General features: G+C 47.5%; 2 protein-coding genes across 2 annotated transcripts in view; both read left to right on the top strand.

Annotated features, from left to right (window-relative positions):
* Positions 1–23,122, top strand: part of LOC119170433 (nocturnin) — a 96,037-nt gene that overhangs the window by 40,252 nt on the left and 32,663 nt on the right. The window lies entirely within an intron of this gene.
* LOC142774689 (THAP domain-containing protein 3-like) lies at positions 12,842–21,234 on the top strand. Its single transcript, XM_075875476.1, has 3 exons — positions 12,842–13,223; positions 14,673–14,766; positions 20,704–21,234. Exons 1-3 carry the CDS (start codon positions 13,071–13,073, stop codon positions 21,030–21,032), a joined length of 576 nt encoding a protein of 191 aa, XP_075731591.1. The 5' UTR covers positions 12,842–13,070; the 3' UTR covers positions 21,033–21,234.

The raw sequence follows: 23,122 nt of genomic DNA on the forward strand, positions 1-23,122 counted from the left end.
TACATGTCCAAGAAATTTCAGTTCTTCATAGCCGAAGTGGCACTTCTGTGGCTTTAGAGTGAGGTCCGCCGATCGGATAGCCTCCAGCACGCTGCGCAGGCGCTGTAGGTGCTGCTCGAACGTGGCAGAGAAGACCACCACATCATCAAGGTAGACAAGACAAGTCTGCCACTTGAGCCCTGTGAGGACAGTGTCCATCATTCGCTGGAAAGTTGCCGGCGCTGAACACAAGCCGAAAGGGAGTACTCGAAATTGGTATAGGCCGTCTGGAGTCACGAAGGCTGTCTTTTCGCGGTCTCGCTGATCTACCTCGATTTGCCAGTACCCGCTTTTGAGGTCGAGAGAAGTGAAATAATGGGCACGACGAAGTCTATCCAGCGAATCGTCGATACGCGGTAGCGGGTACACATCCTTTTTGGTCACGTTGTTGAGCTTTCGGTAATCGACGCAGAAGCGTAGCGATCCGTCTTTCTTTTTAACAAGCACGACTGGAGATGACCACGGGCTGTTGGATGGTTCGATAACGCCATCGTCAAGCATCTCGCGAACTTGCGTACGTATCGCTTCACGTTCTTTAGCCGACACGCGGTAGGGGTGCTGGTGTATTGGGCGTGCGTCCTCGTACGTGATGATCCTGTGCTGAGTGATGGACGTCTGGCGGATCTTTGAGCAACTTGCGAAGCAAGACCTGTACTCGAACAAGAGCGCTCGCAGCGCAGTCTGGTTATCGGTGGACAGATCAGGATTGATGTCAATGTTGCTCATTGATGTGTCTGCGTTATCCACTATTTCTGACGTGGGACAGTTAGTTACGTTTGCTACTTCGTGGGCAAACGCTATCGAAGTGCCACGGAAAAGGTGTCGATGCTCGTTGCTAAAGTTGGTAACGAGCAATTCAGATCGGCCGTCGCGAACGTGAATTACACTTCTCGCTACACATATGCCTTGCTGCAGGAGGTGTTCTAAATTTGTCTCGGCCACCACATCGCCATCGCTCAAACCACAGCATCTTACGTCGACTAGAACACTGGCTCGGGGAGGAAGCGTCACGCTCTGTTCAGAAATACGGAGTACGTCGACACGCATTCCGTCATCCTGCACGTTGATTGCTCGCTGGGCTGAGAACGTGACGCGGCGCTCTTGCAGATCAATGATAGCTCCATTTTCCTGTAGAAAATCAACTCCCAGAATGACGTCACGGGAGCATTCACGTAGAACAAGGCAGCTTGCTACGAATGTGTACCCTTGAATCTGTACTCTAATTGTGCAGGCACCCAGTGGAGTTACGACATGGCCACCAGCTGTCCGAATCTGCGAGTTATGCCACGGCGTGATTACTTTCTTCAGCTGCGTTGTCAGTTTCCCGCTCAGTATGGAATAGTCTGCGCCGGTGTCCACTAACGCATTAACTACACAACCATCAATTGTTACTGCTATGTCGAGTGAAAGCCGGCTATCCTTTGCAGCAGCAGGTGATGTCGGACCAGTTTCTGTACGGTTCTGCGTCAATAGGAGGTCTTCAGCGCTTCGACGTTCAGCGACCCCGCCCCCAGAGGTCGCTTCGGCTAGTTTTCCCGGCGGGGGCTGGGAGATCGTGCGGTAGAATACCGCTGGGGCATTGATGAAAATCGCCTCGGTGATGGCGAGCGCGACTGGCGCCCGGCAGACGGTGGTTCATGCTGCTGGGAGAGGTAGTTTTGGATGTCGCGTGGTCTCTGACCGTAACGGGGGGGCGGCGAGTACGCAGAGAAGCCGCGAAGCCCAAGACGGCGATAAGGACACTGGCGGTACAAGTGATCAGCTTCTCCGCAATGAAAGCATAGAGGCCGGTGATCGGGTGTGCGCCAGACATCAGACTTCCGAGGATACGAGTGCCGATCGTCGATGTACTGGACCGGTTGTACCGAACGATGGGCAACAGAAGCACCACGGCCAAAGGGCAGGGGCGGTGGCGTGTACGTGCCTTCGTAGTATGGCATGTGCTGCGCTGACTCGAGTGAAACTGCAGGGACAGGATGAACGAACAAGGGCGGCGATGCAGCAGGGCGTTTCAGGGCTTCCGCGTAGGTTGTCTTACGGTGGTATTCAGCAGGAGCTGGCGCAGCTGTGTCAGGAGGCAAGGTGTCCCGGAGGGCCTGGTGCAGCTCATCTTTGATGACGGTTGCAATAGAGCTAACCGTAGGATTAGGTGTTACACCAGCCTTTTGCAACTCCTCACGTACGATATTACGGATGAGTTCACGTAAGGAGTCATTGCTGGTCCCAGCGGCGGCGAAAATGTCAGCAGAGGACATGCCTCTGACTTGCCTGTCGTATTGGTTTGATCGCTGCTGTAGCATTTTTTCCATTGTCACGGCTTCAGACAAGAACTCCGCGACCGTCTTCGGAGGGCTTCGCACGAGGCCGGCGAAAAGCTGGTCCTTGACACCACGCATCAAGTGACGCAACTTCTTGTCCTCCGTCATTCTTGAATCTGCCCGTCGGAAGAGACGCGTCATGTCTTCGACGTACGCGGTCACAGTTTCGTTTGGCGACTGGACGCGGGCAAGAATAGCTCGTTCAGCTCTTTCTTGGCGGTCAGCACTGGCATATGTCTGCAGAAGTCTACGAGAGAATTCTGGCCACGTCGTCAGCTGCTCCTCTCGATTTTGATACCACGTGCGAGCCCCGTCTTCGAGATAGAAGTAGACACGACCCAGTTTCGCCGCGTTGTCCCACTGATTCAAGTTGGCTACGCGCTCGAAGTCCGCCAACCAGTCCTCAACGTCTTCGCTCTCCGTACCATGGAACGTCGTCGGTGCCCGTGGGCTTTCCAACGTATATCGGTTCGACGACGTGCTTCCCGTGCCGGTTGGCAAGGTTTGTACCGAAGTGCTGGTCATGTTTGTTGACGTGGTGGTAGCAGTATCGTTGACTTCCGGAGGCAATCCCCTGATTCGGCGGCTCGTCCGATGCACGGAAGTATTGACTGGCACTGGACTCGTATTACGGCTTCCTGGGGGGGTCTGCAGCATCCGTGAGACTACCCAGCACCTCCACCAGTTTGTCACGATGAGTCACAAGTACTGGGAGATATATTGAACAACCGGGTAGCTAGCTCTAGGACGATGCGTCAGTCGTGGCTGGCTCTCGAGCCGAGAAGAGACACGCAATTCTTCTTCCTTTCCTCCAGATGGTAGAGCCGCTCTTGCAGTCGACCCACTACGTGTGGGTGGCACTATCTATCTATCTGTATCTATCTATCCATCCATCCATCCATCCAAACATCTATCTATCTATCTATCTATCTATCTATCTATCTATCTATCTATCTATCTATCTATCTATCTATCTATCTATCTATCTATCTATCTATCTATCTATCTATCTATCTATCTATCTATCTATCTATCTATCTATCTATCTATCTATCTATCTATCTATCTATCTATCTATCTATCTATCTATCTATCTATCTATCTATCTATCTATCTATCTATCTATCTATCTATCTATCTATCTATCTATCTATCTGCTTACGTCTGGTGGGCGCTCTCGTGGTCGCCTGCTTTACTTGGTTTATACGGAAATTTGCATAGGAGGTTATCAGTGCACGACAAACCTGACTGACACGTAAGACACGAAAACCTGAGATGCTTTAAAACCCTTTCTCACAGCCACCATTGTCGCATATACCCGCAAACGATAGCCCGTGGAATGCGGGTATGAGCCGCACGTGATTGATTTACTGCTTATGTGCTTCTTCCCTCTTGCCGAAAGAGTGAGCAGGCGTTGTGCCCCTCCAGCTGGCAGTTGTCAGCTCGATCTCTCCCTCTTTCCTCTGTGTCCTTGTGTATCCGCGTGTGCAAATCAAACAAATAATAAATAAATCAACCGAGAAACGGCAAAGGTAGACATTGCGAATCATGACGCGATGACGTTAAGGAGCTTGTGTCAAAGAAAATTGGTGGCGTTGCCGGTGTGAGCGAAATCCTGATGAGTCAAGCAACAGTCGTGATTCAGGCCTACGAATCGAGCACAGGCTTTTTGCGCGACAGTCACGTATCCTACTGCAGGGCCGCGCAAGTGTTTGAAACTGCTTATAAAAAAAGACCTCTGAAGACGCTTAGCCACGGCAGCAAGTGCTGTGGTTGGAAGTGGCTGTTAGCTTTCATAAAGATGTAATAAACATAACATTGCTTTTCTAGTGTAACTAGCTATAATTAACCGTTGCTCGAGCTCGGAGTAATACGCTAACGATCGCTAATTATGACAAGAAGAAGAAGAAGAAGAAGAAGAAGAAGAAGAAGAAGAAGAAGAAGAAGAAAAGAAAAGAAAAGAAAAGAAAAGAAAAGAAAAGAAAAGAAAAGAAAAGAAAAAAGAAAAGAGAAAAGAAAAGAAAAAAGAAAAGAAAAAAGAAAAGAAAAAAGAAAAGAAAAAAGAAAAGAAAAAAGAGAAGAAAAAAGAAAAAAGAAAAAAAAGAAAAAAGAAGAAAAGAAGAAAAGAAGAAAAGAAGAAGAAGAAGAAGAAGAAGAAGAACTTCTGCCCTTGTTTGTGTCGCTTCCATATCCCCGTCTCGTCCCAGCACGCAGTTCGACCGAAATGAAAACTTACCAACTTGCCCGACCCCTGCTATGTTTGTTTGTGGGACATTTTTCGACTTATCTGAGCTCTCCCTTAAATGGTCACTGCGATCAGCAAGTGGTGCATTTTCTGACTAACTCTTACGTCTTGTTCGCAACATACACTGCCCGAAAGCTGCGAAAAAATCTAAACGATTGAATGCATCTGCCACAGAACAGCCTTGTGTTGATGAGAAAATATACCCATGCAACGGGTGACTATGAAAAGTTTATTTTGACCATAAAAATAAATAGCTTGCTGTGCAATTTTATAACTTACTTTTTTATCAGTTTGTCCATTTGGAGAAAATGGTCATGATAAAAAATTATCCTTTCCCAACTTCTTCACCAATAGCTGCTTGCATTGTTGTTTCTGGACCGAAATTTCGTCAGCAACAAGACGAGGTACTTTTCTTATCGCTGTGTATTTTATAACACAAGAAAATATTGAGATGTCTGATATGCAGTGACAAGAAAAACTTATCTTTCGTTTTAGAGTGATATGGCATTTCTACAGCAACGTCTTAAAAGATACGCGACTGCCCTTATCCGGCACTACATGACAAATGAGTACATTTTTCTTCTTTTTGAAATGATAGCCTTCCTAAGCTGTCATACATGCATAATTGGTCATTATCGCGGCCACAGTAGATTTTTTTGTTGTTGTTATTCGGGCCAGGGCGCTGAAATTTTGAACATGTTACAATAAGAAGAGGATAAGCCACACCAAAAATTTTATGAATATTAGTGCAGTAGTGCAAAAGTTGACTCGTCAGTCCCACATCCCCCCTTCAAAATGAAAGAAGTTGATATCGGTAGAATTTATTCCTATACACCAAGAGCAGTTGGTTTACGAAACGGATACTGCACCTCTCGACAAGACTTTGTACCACTTCGCCGCAATTTATGTGCTGCGTGCCGCGAAGCAAACGTGTAGGAACGGGTGGAAATATTTTTGTCACGTGGGTAGCCGCGAACCTTCTTTAACTATCTCGTAGTAATGTCAACGGAAATGCATTCCGTGTCACACGGTCTCCCTTACGCCAAGGAAGTTTAACGAAGTGTTTCGCAACGGGAGTTCAATGACCTGTTATAGACCTGTATTAGCGGCGTAATTAAGTACTGTCGTCCCCAGTAATATGTAGTTGCGGAAAAAGCGCCAACACAGAACAAGCACAATCAACACAGAAATAACTTTTATCGAAAGGTCTTTAACTGCATAATTTATTCTTAACGTGCGTTCAATATGAAAATAAAAACGACCGAGTACTCGTATAAGTGCGCATACTCTCCGCACCATGCCTTGCACGAAACAGTCGTGCCGCAATTTTGAATAAGTGTCTCTGAGCTAGTGTTCACCGCTGTGTTTACGTCCATGCATATCGTTCCCTTCTTATGGCGGAGCTTTTTATTCTACTTCAATCCTTCGAAAAGTAATAGCAGTGACTATAACGCGGCCTTTCTGTCTTCTTCGTTGACGCTGGCATAAAAAAAAATACGTGACTGGCCATATCCGGCATTACAAAATGTATAAAAACACCTAATAATAATCAATGAGTACATTTCCATTATTTCTTTTTTATTTTTCAAAGTTGTCAAACTTGATTTACCATTATTACAGCCGCAGGCTTTTTTTTTGCGTCTGTGCTAGAGTGTTGGTATTTAGAAAATTTTCTCATAATAACGAGATAAACCATTCCGAAAATTTTCATGAAAATTAGTGCACTAGTTCAAAAGCTGACTCTTGAGTGCCGCATCCCCCCTTCAAAAAAAAGAAAGATGTTGATTACGGTATCCTTTATTTCTACACACCAAGAGCAGTCGGCACACGAAACGTGTACTGCCCCGCTCGACAAAACTTTTTGTACCACTTCGCCGCAATGCACTAAATTCATGCGGTGAAGCACAACGTCATTCGTCTCACAATCGGCGCAAGTAGAGAAAACGCGTGCCAAGACAAACGTGCACTGTTGCCAGCATTGCTGTCTACACGACTGCCAAAATACTCGCAGGTATACAGTTCTGTCATAAAAGTCAAAACATCTTTTTTGTATGTGATTACGATATAGTTCTTATAATCACACTTACGATATGAAATCTTTTCAGCGTGATTAGACGCGAAATCTTGCATGCAAACGCAGGTACACCCGTTTGGGTTAGAAGCGTCTAATGAACGCCTTGTGGCTTCTGTCCAGAACTCCTGAAGCTCCCATGCGACGGGGCCACAACTCTCTCTCCGCCGAACTCCCTTAATACCCATGTCCCACAGGCACCCGCGAACTCCGTTTAACTTTCCCGTCTTGACGACAACGAAGACAGTAAAGTTTAACGGAGTCTGGTCATGACCGTGTGACTGGTTCTCAATTGTGTCACATAACCTAGCAGTAAATCACAGGGACATATTTATGCGAACACGCAGCACACATGCAACATTATCTTAAGCAAAGGTTCATTTCATATGTTAATTTGGTCGTATATATTGTTACGATGTGTTGTGGACACAAGCTGTAGCGTGGTGTTCTCCGAAGATGAAGACAATTGTGGGCATGACGTGCTTACGTGTTGGGATCCTCAGCCATCTTGTCTGGCTCTTGCTATACAGCTGTAAATTCTCATTAAATGGTCATCTCGCCTACGTCACAATGCATACTCGGGTAACATCACTTTTACACGAAGTCGTACAAGTGCAGTGCGCACGCGCATGTTATTAAAATTCCCAGTCAAGATCGTAGATTATTTAGTATGTTGTTACTATACGAGCTGAACTTTTTAGCGGGAAGAATTAATGACAAGACAATGACGTTATCTCCTGAACGTGCGTGTGCGATCTTATGAGCTTTGATAATAACTATTTCCATTTTATATTTTCTATTCGTTTTTCTGCGCACAAGCGCAAAAGTAGCGCATCAGTTTGGAACTATTCTTCTTTTAAAACGTCATTTGGCCGCATTGTTAGCAAATATTACGAATCACGAATTCAAAGTGCGAAGCTCTTCTCCTAAATGTACCGAAATAAGCGTTCATTGATCCATTAAGATCCTTGTTTTTTTTTTTTTTTTTGCTCCGAGGTATCGCAATCAGTGTAACCCGATACTTCACGAACAGCCTGATAAGTCTGCGAACATTCCATTGCTGCTTTGAAAAACCTATAGCTATAATGGCATGAATACCGGGAGAAAAGAGCTGCGAGTCTTCAGTATTCACGTAATTTTATAGCAAATATATGTGGTTGCTTTTCTCAAATAAAATTGCTGTTGTAAACCAGCGCTCGTGCGTGTCTAGTCTTTTCTCCATCCTCGTCTCAATCGTGCGCTTTCACCCCGTGTCATGCCAAAATAACAAGCCCAAACAGGTACTCTAGCGAACTCTGTAGCGGAGCTGTTTGGGTCGAGGTCCGCGCTTGTCTTAGAAGATTACTGTAATCATTAACCGCTGCTCGCTCAATTATCGTCCAAGCATCCTGTACAGATAACTATAACAAGAGAAGCTGAATGGGTGCCCCGTAGCTCTGAGGCGACCCAGTCTTTCGCGACTTGGGGCAAGCTGCACAAATCTTTGTTGTTAATTTTCTTTGTCGTTCTGACCAACGCGAGTTCTGACTAACGCTGTTGTCTCTCCTTTTCTATCTCTCTCTCCCTCTACTTCCTTCACAATTTACTGGCAAGGAGCGGCGTTTTTTTTTTTTTTGCCGTATTGTCATAGCCCCGCCCAGCCCCCTCCCCTTTCCTGTCATCTTTATTTTTTTTGTTTTTTTTTGCTCTAGTGGGCGTGCCGTTGAAGTGGAAAAGGATTGCGTTAATTCCCCGGAAAGTCAATGCACGACGTCCGCGACCCGCTGCGCTTCGTGAATAGTACGGCTAAATGGAAGGTATTCAAGTGACGTCATCCGCAAGGGGCGCTATAGTGCAGCAGCCGCCATACTTCTGGTCTCGCACGGGAACATCATCGTCAGACCTCAACCAATGCTCTCGCCAGCATGTTTTATGCGCATATTTTTCAAAGAAAATGTCTTGAGTGCAGCGCCGCCTAACTCCAGGCTGTCGTATGCCGGATCGCTGGTGGATCTCGGCTATGGACGTCAGACTCTGCCCAGGCTGCGCTGCGAAAAACGCTGCCACCAGCGCCCCCATCGCCGCACCAGCCGTAAACGGGTACTGCACAGCAAGCGAACGTGCATAGGCCCTCCTCTTTCGTTGGTCTTGAGGCATGGTTTGCTGAAAATCAAGGACCTGGCAAGCTTCTTCCTTCAATCTAACCTCGCTTCATAAAAATCTCATCAAAAGCTCATCAAAAGGAAATGTGGTCCCAATGCTAAAGATGTTTCATTTATTTCGGCGTGCTGCAACTGGCAATTTATCTGCAAGTGAGCATCGCATGACATCGAGTTCGTGGCAAGCACACCGACGTGCGGTCTGTAATGCCTAAATGCGTTCAACTAGGGCATACACATGATGCCAAATTGAAGAAGTGCATACACGAACCATTTATGCGATCAGTGGTACGAAGCTCGTTTTATCCGGCATGAATGGCCCTGGTGATTTTCACTGTGCAGTTACATTCTCCATCGATTTCTCGCTTCCTGTGCATTGAATTGCTTTATTACACATGCTCGAATGCTCTGGTGACGGTTGTCTTCCGTTCGTATATACTTCAAATGAGGATACATGCGTGTCCACTTTCTCAGTGTACAACGAGATGCAAAACCGATGACCCCGAGAGAGCTCCGGAAATCGCGGAAACCAACAACAACAACAAAAAAAAACTATATTGGTCGCGATCATTTTGAGATTTACATGTATGACGCACGTGTTTGCATTTTCTAGTTAAATTCGCGATTTAGAGCCTTCAAAGCCCTACGTGCGTAATGCTGTGTGGTGGCTACAACTTCAGATTATCGGTGGTTGCGACGTGTGCGACGCCCGAACCGCCGGGCGTCACCTATCTACTGTTGTACGTCGTGCACCGTGGTCAGAGGGTCTGTTAAGCTTCATAATAAACGTTACCACGGTTCTCCGTCAAGGCTACTCAGAACAATAAACATTATCACACTTACTTCACTTACTTAAGCAAACGGCTGTGGGGAACGCGAGTAATTCGTTTACCCAATACCTGCGCAACGGTCTGTATTTAGCGCTCTCACCATTCTGCTTTGCGTAAGCTGCGGAAATCAGTGAAACTGATGTCATTTACGTCTGGCAATTCAGAACGCAACAGTAGCACAGAATGGCGTCTTTTTTTTCGTAGAGCGCGGAGCTGTTGCGTCTGCTTTTGTTTTTGCTATCGTTCAGGCGAGTGAACCAGCAAGCACTTCACAGCGGCTGGGTGACGCGTCCGACTAGCGGAGAGAAATTCGTAGGTCTTTTTCTGTGTGTTCAATGTACAAATGCATCTAATATTTCGCTCAATTGTTGTTTCGTGCGCTGTAGTTGCTCGTGGTTGCGCAGCAAACTGTGCAAGGGAGTCGGGCTTTGCACTACTCAAAACTGCGTCGACAGGTGGCGCTGCGTGTCTGCAAATGGGATACGAAACTGAAAATATGAGCATGGAATCAAAGTCTGGCAGCTCGTATTTAAATGACAAACAAATAATAAATATAGCCGCAAGAGTCGAGGAAGAAGTAGGCGAAATACCAGGCAAGGACTGGGAGTATAGTGAGCTGTTACATCTAATGACGAAGGAGATAGGGAAAGAGAAGAAAACTGTTTGCTGGAAAGGAAAAAGGAAGCCAAAAAGTTGGTGGAACAAGGAAATCCGGGAGGCGATCGAGAAGCGACGCGAAGCCTCACGGGAGCATAGAAAGGCAAAAAAGGAGAAGCGGCCGCAGGACGAAGTCAAAAAAATATGGGAAATATATTTAGAGAAAAAATCCCTTGTACAGAAATTGGTAGAGGCAAAAATTAAAGGTGAAAGTGAACGCTGGATGACAGAGATACACGAAAAAAAGGAGGCCGCGCCTAGGATTTTTTGGAGCCACATAAAGGCGCTAGGTAGGAAGTCTGTCACAACGCAACAACATATTCTAGATGAAGGAGGAAATCAATTGGAAGGGTACGAAGCGCTAGGTTACATCCAAAAGGTAACAGCCGATTCGTTTCAAAAGAGCGTCCAGGGGATCTCCCCGGTGAGTAAAAGTGTGGCGGAGAAAGCAACAGAGGAAGAGCTAGTACTTGATAATTTCAACTGGAAAAAGGCCGAAGGAAACATTCCAAAGCGCACTGCCGCGGGTTTAGATGGGATTCCCGTTAGCCTCATTAACGAACTAGGACATAACACTAAAGAAGCATTGTTAAAAGCAGTAGAAAAAAGCTTAAAGGACGGACAAATACCGGACAGTTGGCGACAAAGTAGAATGAACTTAATCTATAAAGGCAAGGGAGAAAAGGACAAGATTCGCTCGTATAGACCACTAACAATTACATCGGTACTATACAGGATGGCGATGCAAGCAGTAAAAATGAAAATAGAAACATGGGCCGAACATAACGATATTTTGGGAGAACTTCAGAACGGATTTCGAGTCGACAGGCGGTTAGACGATAACCTGTTTGTTCTCACTCAGTGTATAGAAATATCCAAAATAGAGAATAGGCCCTTGTACGTGGCTTTTCTAGACATCACGGGGGCATACGACAACGTTAATCAGGAAATTTTGTGGGATATATTGAAAGGAATGGGCATGGGCGACGACTGTATACAGCTTTTGAGGGAGATATACCGAGAAAATACAGTTTGCATAGAGTGGGAAGGAATGCGTAGCAAAGAGAACGTTGAGGTTAGCAGGGGTCTGAGACAGGGATGTCCTTTGTCCCCGCTGTTATTCATGCTGTACATGGTGAGTATGGAAAAAGCGCTAGAAGGTAGCAACATTGGTTTTAATCTGTCACACAAACAGGGCGGCATGATGATAGAGCAGAAGCTTCCAGGTTTATTTTATGCGGACGATATCGTCTTATTTGCGGACAGTCGAGATGATATACAGCAGCTGGCGAATATATGCGGAAGGGAAGGTGAAGCTCTTGGACTAGGATTCAGTGTAACGAAGTGTGGATTGATGGTATTCAATGATCCCTGTGATCAGACGGTGTCCATACAAGGCCAAGAAATACCGAGGGTAAGTGAATACAAGTACCTTGGAGTATGGGTAAATGAGAGTGATAGATACATGGAGGTACAGGAAAAAGCCTCGGCAGCAAAAGGAAAGAGGAATGCGGCAATAATGAAGCACAGAGCGTTGTGGGGATACAATAGGTATGAGGTGCTTCGAGGTCTGTGGAAGGGTGTAATGGTTCCAGGGCTTACTTTTGGGAACTCAGTGGTGTGCATGAGGGCAGAGGTGCAAGCGGGAATAGATGTAAATCAAAGGACTGTGGGACGCCTCGCGTTGGGTGCTCACGGGAAGACGACAAACGAGGCTGTAAAGGGCGATATGGGGTGGGCAGGTTTTGAGGCGAGGGAAGCGCAGAGCAAAATAAGGTTCGAAGAAAGGCTAAGAAATATGAAGGAGAGTAGATGGGCAGAGAAGGTGTTCCGTTATTTGTATAGGAAGAGCGTGGACACACAGTGGAGAAAAAGAACTAGAAGACTCACTAGTAAGTATACGGCTGGTGTTGTAAGCCGTATGTCAACAAAGAGCGTTAAGGGAAAAGTCAGGGAGGCGGAGAGGATTTACTGGATGGCAGCTATGGAGAAAAAACCGGCTTTGAGTAACTACCGAAAGGGCAAAAATGAAATAAGGAGGGAGGCATTTTACGATAATTCAAGGGGAAGCGCTTTACTGTTTGAAGCGAGATCGGGTTGCCTTAGAACGCGTAGTTATAAAGCAAGATTCAGTAAAGAAGAAGAACAATGCACATGCTGCGGGAAAGATAAGGAAACGGCGGAGCATGTTCTGATTGAATGTGGAGATATCCACCCAGGTGTACGTTTGGGCACGAGCCTACAGGAAGCCTTGGGTTTTAGGGACAACAATGGAAAGCTGAACACACCCGCGATTGAAATAAGTAAGAGACGGTTAGAGTATTGGTGGCAGAAAATTAGAGAGAAAGGACAAAAATAAATATTGGAAAAATAAAATATGGACAGTGTGCCGTAAATGGCAGAGAACTTAAGCTGAAAATTTACCTTTTTTTCTATTAAGATAGAATTTATCGAAGTAGAGGCATTAGGCCAACATAAAAAGAAAAAAAGGTTTTTTTTTTTTTGTTGAGCCTGGTGGCATACTTGTCACCACCCCGTTATAAAGGGGACGCTCATAGCATCCATCCATCCATCCACTTAGAGTGCCTCGATGCGCGCGCCCCCGCTTAGAGTGGTGTCAGCTTTTGCAAGGGCAGATGCCGCCGCCTCGGCTTCGGCGCCAGCGCGACCGCCATTTTGGCGCCTCCGGCCGGTAGTTCGTGCTTGGCGTGTGAGGTGTTGTTGGGCAGTGTTCATTCCCTTACAGTTTTATGCACCCATCTCCGCATCACCATGCCCGGCTGCTGCGTGCCGCAGTGCTCGAATCACTCGAGAAACGGATGGAAGTTGTACCGGTTTCCAAGAGACCCAAAAAGAAGGCTTCTTTGGACCGTTAAAATCAAACGAGACAAGTGGCAACCGACTGATACGTCGCACGTATGCAGCGTAAGTAAACATTTTTTTTTTAGTGCGTCGTATTCTGACTGGTCAGCATTATTTAGGGCGCCGTTGTTTTTTATTTAGGTACGCAATGTAAACGCAGGACAGCCAAACGTCGTGCAGGGTACTGTGCGGCGTGCTCGTGTTAAAAGATCACGCTTTAAGAAAATGCGTCAAGTACGGGGGCTTCGGAAGCCCCCGTGTCGATAACATTTCATGCTGGTTCAAGGGCCTCGAGTGTGCTACTACATTCATAGGAATTGCGACTAGTTTCAGTGCCCTTGCACGGGAAAGTGTTGCCTTGGCAGCAGCGTTGTGAAATCCTTCCCACCCCCTACCCGAGGCTGTTAATTTCGTGCACTGCGCTTCGCAGCTATTTTGCTCGCGAGACCGGCTGCCGCTGTCGTGACCGTCCGCCTCGCAGCCCGAAGACAGACTTCATGAAATTGCCGTACTCGCTCGCCAACTCGCCCCGACAGCGTACGCGTCGACCGGGTGCTGGCGGAGTTGAGCTGAACGAAAAGTAGGCAAGAGATGGGGACGCAGGAGGTGTAGTTAAACAGATGAGAATTTAGAAAGTGGAGGAGGGAGAAAATTATATGCAAGGGCAGAAAACGGGGAGTGAGTTCAGGCCGCGTGCCGGTGAGCGAGTACGGAAATCTGACGGCGCCTGACTGCTGCCGAACTTCAAGAGTACGGCACGTAGAGTTCACGTAATTCACATAAGAGGAAATTGGACGTGAAATGCGCGCATATGGCCTCGCAGGGAATTAACATAGGCTCGGGTGCGTGGTAGGGGGATTTCACAACGCTTACGAGGCCTGCCCATGTTTATTCGTGCACGCGTTGGCACTGATCGGTCGAAATTTGAACGCCTCTTGTGAAATCAAGCCGTTTGAACATAAACATGCTGTTCCTGCGAAAAACTCGTAATATTACGAGGCCGGACTTCTGCCCGTCTTGTGTGTATCGTCGTATGTATACTTGGGAATCAGGAACACTTCAGTGACGAACAAAACAAGCGCTGTTACGGAGTGTTGTCATTTTTACCTGACAAATAAATTCGATTGCATTGGGAACTTGGAGGCTTGGGTACAAAGCTTTCGATAGAACGAAATCTGTAACGCTCGCTATAAAATCAGACCTGGTCCTTTGTCGGCACAATAGACTAATATTTTATTCACATGAATTCAGGAATCCTTACAGATCTTCAGTGCGAAAATTGAAAGGGTTATTATAACAGCAGGCTGGGTCTATGATCGCGCTCACTGAGGTGGCTTACGTGAAAGCGCGCGTGAGCTCAATTAGTTTCCTTCTTTTTGTGCTTCAAAGTTGCTGCTAGTTCCTGCTGCGAATCATACTGAATGCATACATGAAATCTTGTTTATTGACAGTGACAGACATTCGTTTTTCTTCTGCCAGTGTGGTAATTTTTAATTCTGGTTTTATTTGCAGGCTCACTTTGAAGAGAACAACTATGAGCAACATCGTGCGGATGGCTGGAAGAAGTTGAAACCAAATGCCGTCCCAACTTTGTTCACATTCAAACGTAAGATTGAACTTTTTTCTTGCATTACATAAAGCAGCACCAGTTGCAAGTACTCTATGTACCTGGGATTTCTACGAAGCTAACACCAAATAGGTCCTCATATGCTGCGTCCACATTAGTGCATAAATTCTGGAAATGCAGTCACGGACAAAGCTAGGAAATGCGAACACAAAAATGTGAACCAGACCACGCAAAATCGAAAAATACTGCTAATATTAGACGGTCAAATAATGGCACGCTATTAGTGCGTTTGGAAAGCTACATTTCCCAACTTTGTTTTTGTGATTACGTTTCATCACTTTGACTTGCATGTAAAAAAAAATTGCGATACTTGAACGAAACGCACGAGCTTATACCATGGTACAGCAACTACGTCTGCGAGACACTCTGTACCGAGTTGCTGTATATCCGGCTCCACCCGACAACACGTGCAAAGGCGTCATCCGAGGCATTGACATTGACCTCACCGATACCCAGCTCCGAGAACTGATCGTCACAAAGCGCAACCCGAGTGCCCTGGAGGTGAAACGCATCAAGAACACCACAGCCGTCACCATCCTGTTCCAAGGAATGCAAGTTCCCAATTATGTATACTGCGGGGCGAGCATAGTTCGATGCACGCTTTTCCGCAGACACACGGAAGTTTGTTACAACTGCGGCAGCCTCGGCCATCGTGCAGACGTTTGCCCTAATCCTAACACAACGTGGTGCCGAAAGTGCGGACTCAAAACCCCACCCGAAAACCACCAATGTAAGCCCCACTGCACCCTCTGCGGTGGACCACACCCCACTGCCGATAAGGACTGCAAACGTAAATTTCAAGTTCCGTACATCGTACGCCAACGACGACGCCGACGCCGTCGACGCGGTCGTAGCCGCTCCCGAGGATCGAGTGGAGCCAGCTCCCGCGATTCCAGCGCCACCTCGAGCACCTATGCGACATCCAGGCGAAGCCGCTCCCTCACACCGACAGCGAGACGTCGCAGTGCCCAGCGCAGCCACTCCCGCTCCAGGAGACACTCCCCATCTCGCCAGGCTGAGCTGACATGGGCGGACCGAGTCCAAGGGAAGAAACCACCGCTACGGAGCACGCCGCCAGTCACAAAGGTAACGCGGCCCTCATTGCCAGAGCATGAAAGCGAGGTAGTTACAACTCTACGAGAAGAACTAGCAGGTCTTCGGGCAACCATACAACAGCTCACCACACAACTAAATGAGGCGAGGCACCAAATACAAACTCTCACAGCTCCTAAAGATCCCCCCTCATCCACTGTAGATGTTAGTAAACCTAAACGCAGAGCCCCACCACTCCGCGAAGCGGACACGAATGACAGCGACTCACCAGAAGACACTCTAAACGAAATCTTACGTCTCACGCGAGAAAACCACGATAACATCGACACGCTGTCACGCCGGGTGGAAGCACTAGAGCAAAAAGCCACCATAAAAGCTAAAACCAAAGCCAGAACAGTAGTTTCTGTGGATCCTACGGCAAATCTGCCTGGGCCACCAAATTCAATGTAATCATCATGGCTTCCACAACCCAAAACACGTTAGAAATTTGGCAGTGGAATTGCGCTAGCTTCGCGACCCGTAAAACCCCACTGCTGCAGTACATTAAAGCGCAACCCAAGAAGCCTCATGTAATATTACTGCAGGAGACCCTTTGTGATGCTCTCACATTATCGGGTTACCACCCCATCTCACAACGAGGGGATACCAAGAGAGGTATAGCCACGCTGATTAGCAAGAAATTTGCTCACATAGTACATGAGGTATTACCCACCCGCAGCCGCCTGGAAGCGATACTCGTCGAACTCGTACCAAACCGTTTTTTAAAACAAAGCGTTTTTATCCTTAACGTTTACAGCTCCCCGTCAGACTACAGACAGTCCTTCCACGCGCTCTTAACTAAAGCCACAACGCTCGCGCGAAACTCTCCGCTTATTATAGCAGGCGACTTCAATGCCCCCCACCCGTCATGGGGTTACCCCCAGGCAACGGCTAAAGGCACTAACCTCACGCGAGCAATTGACGACTTGTCCCTCACACTCATCACAGATCACCGATTCCCTACGAGACTTGGAACATCGGTACAACGCGACACTACGCCGGACTTGGTATTTACCCGTAACGTCACAGGCCACACCTGGACCAATACGCAGGAAAACCTGGGCAGCGATCACTTCATCATACGAACCGAACTACCCAACGCATCAGCCCCACCCCGTACATTCACGCTAACGGACTGGGATGCCTTCCGCACCCTCCGCAAAAACAACACAAAGGAATACAACACATTCATCGAACTACTCACCTCACTTCAGGAAGACATAGCCAAAACAACGAAAACAATACAAACAGAACTCGAGGTCCCGAGAATGGACCCACACCTCGCACATTTGCTCGAGGCAAAAGCGTCAATACTCGCGCGCTGGAAAACACAACGACTAAACAGACGCTTACGAAAACGTCTATCAATACTGAACCAAGACATTGCCAAATATTGCACGGAGCTCACACGACTCCAATGGCATGAACTCTGCTCGGCGGTCGACGGCCGCATGCGAACTGGGGGTAAATGGAACCTCCTAAAATACATGCTGGACGACTGCGAAACAAAAAACAACCAGAGTCATGCCATAGACCGGCTCCTACACTCGCACAAAAAGATGGGAGGAACAAACTCATCCTTTCTTGAAGAAATCTCCAAACGTCACCTCCCCTTAAACACAGCACAACCCACCGACTACCCAGAAATAGAATGCGAAACGATACCCGAACTCGACGAACCCTTCACGGAGTCAGAAATTCGGGAGGCATTACACAACCTCAACAGCAGATCAGCCCCCGGTCCTGACAAGGTAACCAACCGCCTGTTGCGAAATTTAGACGACCAAGCCATCACACTACTCACAAAAGACATTAATTACATGTGGGAAACTGGCCAGGTACCTGAACAATGGCGCACGGCCACGGTAATCCTTCTCTCAAAGCCAGGTAAACCACTCAACTTCGACAATCTACGCCCGATTTCCCTAACCTCATGCATAGGAAAAGCAGCTGAACATGTCATCCTAAATCGTGTATCGCGCTACATAGAGGATCACGAACTCTTTCCGTTCAACATGGTCGGGTTCCGTCCGCACCTTTCAACACAAGACGTCATGCTATTACTAAAGAAACAGATCTTCGACTCAAAAACGAGAGATGTTCGTGGCATTCTCGCCCTAGACCTCACTAAAGCATTCGACAGCGTCTCACACCGCTTTATACTGGAATCCATTGCCAGCCTTGGTCTCGGTAAAAGATTCCAGGCGTACATTCGTTCTTTTCTGCAAAATCGAACAGCTCAGCTGCATTTATCGCAACTTACATCCGATACTTACACATTAGGTTCCAACGGGACACCACAAGGGGCAGTCATTTCTCCACTCCTTTTTAACATAGTAATGAAGGGACTATCTGACAAACTCCGCGACATCCCAAACATAAACCATGCTATATACGCAGATGACATCACCATCTGGTGCCCGGGAGGCTCATTGGCGGAGTTGGAGCAAGCCCTTCAAACTGCTCTCGATACCACAGAAGCCTACTTAAAAAACACTGGACTTCGTTTGTCGCCCACAAAATCAGAGTTGCTACTGTACCGGCAATCTCGCCAAGGCGTTCGTAACTTAACACCCTTAGGTGATCTACCCATAGCGCTACACGCCAAAGATGGGCAGCGAATACCCCGAGTGGACTCCATACGCATTCTCGGCCTCCTCGTCGAGGCCACTGGCTGTCATGCAAGAACAATTAAACATATCACAGCAAAAACAGAGAACATGCTCCGACTCATTCAGCGAGTCTCGGGTCGTAGACGAGGCCTTGGAGAGGCCAACCTTCTGCGCATATACCACGCGTTCCTAATGAGTCACATCAATTACGTCGCCTCTGCCCACAACTGGACGAAGGTAGAAAAGACGAAACTAAACACACTCATGCGCAAAAGCATTAAACAAGTCCTTGGTTTGCCTCAAAACACGAGCACTTCCCGTCTCGACCAACTAGGCATGCACAACGGCATCGATGAAGTGATCGAGGCCCAGACCACGGCCCAAGTGATCCGCCTCTCCTCCTCCAAGGCAGGCCGCCGACTTCTAAGCGAGGCCGGCATGTCCCCACACCCCTGCCTTGAACGCGCAGTAACCCTCCCCAGAGTTGTCCGAGCTACTTACATGGTAACCCCATTTCCGCGAAATGTCCACCCACAACACAACGAAGGCAGACGGCTGGCCCGCGCTCGCGCGATCCTAAACCGTACCGCCGCGAATCGCAACTCTACCGCATTCGTCGACGCAGCGCAATACGGTAACTCCTCCTCTTTCGCACTCGCGGTAGTAGATGGCGACGGAGCCCTACGCTCAGCCGCCTCGGTTAGGCTATCAACAAGCGCCATAGCCGAACAAGTTGCTATAGCTTTAGCGATGACCGACCCCTCACTCACTAATGTCTTCACAGACTCTCGCGCCGCCATTCGGGCTTACGAAACCGGCAACATCGCTCCAGAAGCAGCCCGCATTTTACAAACACGGAAATATGCGGGCTCGCACTACCTCTCTTGGTTCCCTGCCCACATGGGCAAAGACGTTCACCCACAACAACCCAACCTCAACGAAATGGCTCATGATCGAGCACGAGAACTGACCCGCCGTGACGATCAATCAGCCACCGAAGAGCTGGGCCCAGACGTGCAGTTTAATGACCCACTACTCACCTTCCATGAAATTACCTCCCACTACCGACACAACAGAAGCCGATACCCTTTACCCCATTCAAAACTAGAACGCGCGCAAGAAGTAGCCTTTAGAATGTTACAAACGAGATCGTACCCATCACGGGGCCGACTCAGCCATTATAACTCAGACATAAATTCACAGTGCCCAGATTGCACAGAAGTGTACTGTTCACTCGCGCACATGCTCTGGCAATGTCCCGCGTTACCTCAGGGACCTCTCACCAGTGAGTCCGACTGGGAGGAGGCACTCAGGAGCCCCAATCTCCGAAACCAACTTAAGGCAGTCCAGAGGGCCCAAGAACTGGCGGAACGCCACCACGTTCCCGCCCCGACTCGGGCGTCGCCTACGGTAGCGGCTGCTAGGATGTCCCACGTGGGCACCCTGGTGGCTTAAACTCCTCAGGACCATATATTAAAGTTCTTGACTGACTGACTGATACTTGAGTGTTGTGGTTTATATTTCTTGTTTGCATTTTTTGGTCATGACTGTATATACGTCTGGATTTCAGTGTTTACAGGCATGACCCACTGCACAACAGTTTTCCGCTACTTAGCACACGGTCGTGTACTGCTAGGATGTCAGGTGCAGTGGCTATGTTATTTACAAAGGGGGAAAACGGAAACCATTATGTATACGAGATCCACGATGCACGAGCCCCCACTACAGTGCGCCTCATTACCTGTGTTGCGTTGGCGTGTTAAGCTTGGAAAAAAAAACTGCACTCTTTCCTGTCTCTCTTGTTTTTTTTCTTCAAATTTGTGCAGCAATTCAATTTTTCAAGTATGAACCAACTAGTCTGCAAAAAAGTATTGCGTGTTAAGCCCTACAATCAAATAATCAATAAACTGCATAGGGAGCGAATGTCAGTTGAGCCCTCCACAACGGCGCACACGTGTAGCTCTGGCATATGAAGCTCCAATTTGAATTAGAGCCATTTATTGTGGGGAGAAATTTTGAGCACAATTTAATTATGGTATTTTAAGACCTTCCCCTATCCCTTGTGGAAAGGGCGGGGGAAGGACAAGTGTCTTCCTCACGTCAATAACTAAGCCGGTATCTGCTGCATGTGTTACATTTGTAAAATTAACAAGCTAGACATGAACTGGCATTGCTTGAATATGTTCATGAATACATACATTTCTGCTTGCAGCACTGCCTAAGGAACGAAAGCCACCAAAAGAAAGAACTGTGCCTGCACCCTCCAGCAACGAGACCAACAAATCTCCTCCTGGTCTGCGTCAATATCCAGCTGCAGTTAAAACTACCCTAGAGACCCCACAAAATATTGCATTCCTTTCAGCAAGCGTAGTAATAAAAGTTCATGCGCCCCTCCGTCTTAACGACGACAACGGTTTAACGCGAATCTTTCTGGTGTGGGAGTTCGTGGCTCATTTCATTCAGTCTATGTCAGCCCCTGGCGCATTGTACAAGCACAGGCCACCAGTTTGTATGACGTGCGTTGTTCCATTTAACAATTAGGCAACAACAGCACTAAGAGGTGTCCAAGTTGCACCAAAAAAAAAAAAGCTCGCCAACGAGTACTTCTTTCCTACCATACGCGAGCACCGCAAGCGGTAATGCGCTTCGCATGCTGCCCCACTACGGCAGGAGCCGTAATGGCGGCCGTCGTAGCAGACGACGCGGCTGTCCTCACCCTCAGCGGAGCGCGCGGGCATCAAGGCACCCTAGCAAAACTCCAGAGTCCGACGTCTATGGCGGTGCCAGCGAGTGCGCCGCCTGCAGGAATGAGCCTATAGTGAATACTTCCTATAGCTGTGCTGGTGGGCTATTGCTTCGCTCTGTTCGTTTCCGAAAGTCGCGAGTTCGATCCTGGCCCGGGCTGTCACATTTCGCTAGAGGCGAATTAGTAGAAGCCCGTGCACTGTACGACGCCAGAGCGCATTAAAGAACACTGCAGATGCTCAATATTTCCGGAGCCCCTCATATACCTGTCGTTGTTTTTAGGATGTAAAACTCCAAATTTTATATTGCTCCGGTTTATTGCGAGCAACGATGAGTCACGTTTGGATGAATCGATACCGCGACTTCTGACGGAGTTAAATGAGCCGTAATTGGTGCAGGGGTGAAGCTAACCACTAACTAACACACACAAGCAGCTGTATAGGCATGCGATACTAAAGCGCGCTAAAAAAAAGGTGGCGTATTCAGTATTACTTGGCAAACAATGGGGTTCATTGTAAGACTAGTAAAAAATGTTTATAGTAATCGAACCTTTTTCATTGGAATGTGTATCTGTGTATGTGCACGAGTTCTTGCGCGTGTGTGTGAAGGTCGCAAGATCGAATCCCGCCCACGGCAGCCGCATTTAGGTGGAAGCGAAATGACAGAGGCATGCGCACTTACATTTAAGTGTTGTGAAAATACCTCAGGTGGTCAAAGTTTCGGAAGCCCTCCACTACGGCGTCCTTCATAATCGTATCGTGGTTTCGGGACGTTAAGCTCGCACGACTACTCTTAAATTCGCAAAGCCTTGTTTCCCATCATGACCTAAATGTACGGCACGAAGCGTTTATATTGCCTCGTTTAAAATAATTTTTTTTCCATCAACTGTCACACGCAATGTGGCTTGCAACTTTACGAACAGCCTTACAACTTCATCAAATTTCCACTGCCGTTTTATGAACCCTCTCTCGCGCGATGCACGCCGTTCGCGTGCAGCTGCGCTTTGTGAGCCGTTCTGTTGCAGCTGTGCTCGTGGGTGATTGCTTCCCGCAATCGTTTCCGAAGCCGGTTGCGAGCGCTGAGGAGTCAAGTTTGGTTGAATCAGGCAGGCCTGTTCCAGCGGAGTTGAATGAGCAATACTTCGTGCAATGACGAAAAAGAAAGCGCAATATGGCACGCTACGAGATATAAGCATGCGGTACTAAAGCACGTTCGAAAAAGGCGATATATTCGGTATAACTTCGCCAATAATGAATTTGTACGATTATTGCAAAAAATAAGAAACACAGCTAATACTAGCTATGGAATGTCAATTTGTTTTTTAACTGATAATAATGTGTGTGTATGTGTGTGTGTGTGTGTGTGTGTGTGTGTGTGTGCGTGCGTGTGCGCGCGCGTGTGTGTGTGTGTGTGTGCGCGCGCGCGCGTGTGTGTGCGCGCGCGCGTGTGTGTGTGTGCGCGCGTGTGTGTGTGTGTGACGTTGACATGCGCGATGGGCACTGCTCTTTCTTTCTGTCGGAAACAGCACAGATAGTTGCGCCTAAAGCGACAAAAAAGAACAAATATGTGGCTGCTTTGACAAACGCAGACACAAACAAGATAATGTTAGTTAGACACACTAACCCATTACGTTCACATAATGTTCTGACTAGCTCATTGTATGTGACTACGCACATTTTTTTAAAGAGCAACGATTCGCAGTTTGCTGGCACCGTAGCAGGTCCCTGCGAAGTTGACTTCATGATACAATCTACACAAGGTTACGTCGCAGCTTGTCGGATGATCAGTATTTAGACTTTGATTTGTTGAAAATTCTCTAATCGAAATTGCTTAAAGTTCGTTCGTGCTCGAGTACGAGTAGATAAATATTCCGCAGATCTCACGTA

Source organism: Rhipicephalus microplus, chromosome 2 (genome assembly GCF_043290135.1).
Source record: "Rhipicephalus microplus isolate Deutch F79 chromosome 2, USDA_Rmic, whole genome shotgun sequence".
NCBI classification, from domain to species: Eukaryota; Metazoa; Arthropoda; class Arachnida; order Ixodida; family Ixodidae; genus Rhipicephalus; species Rhipicephalus microplus.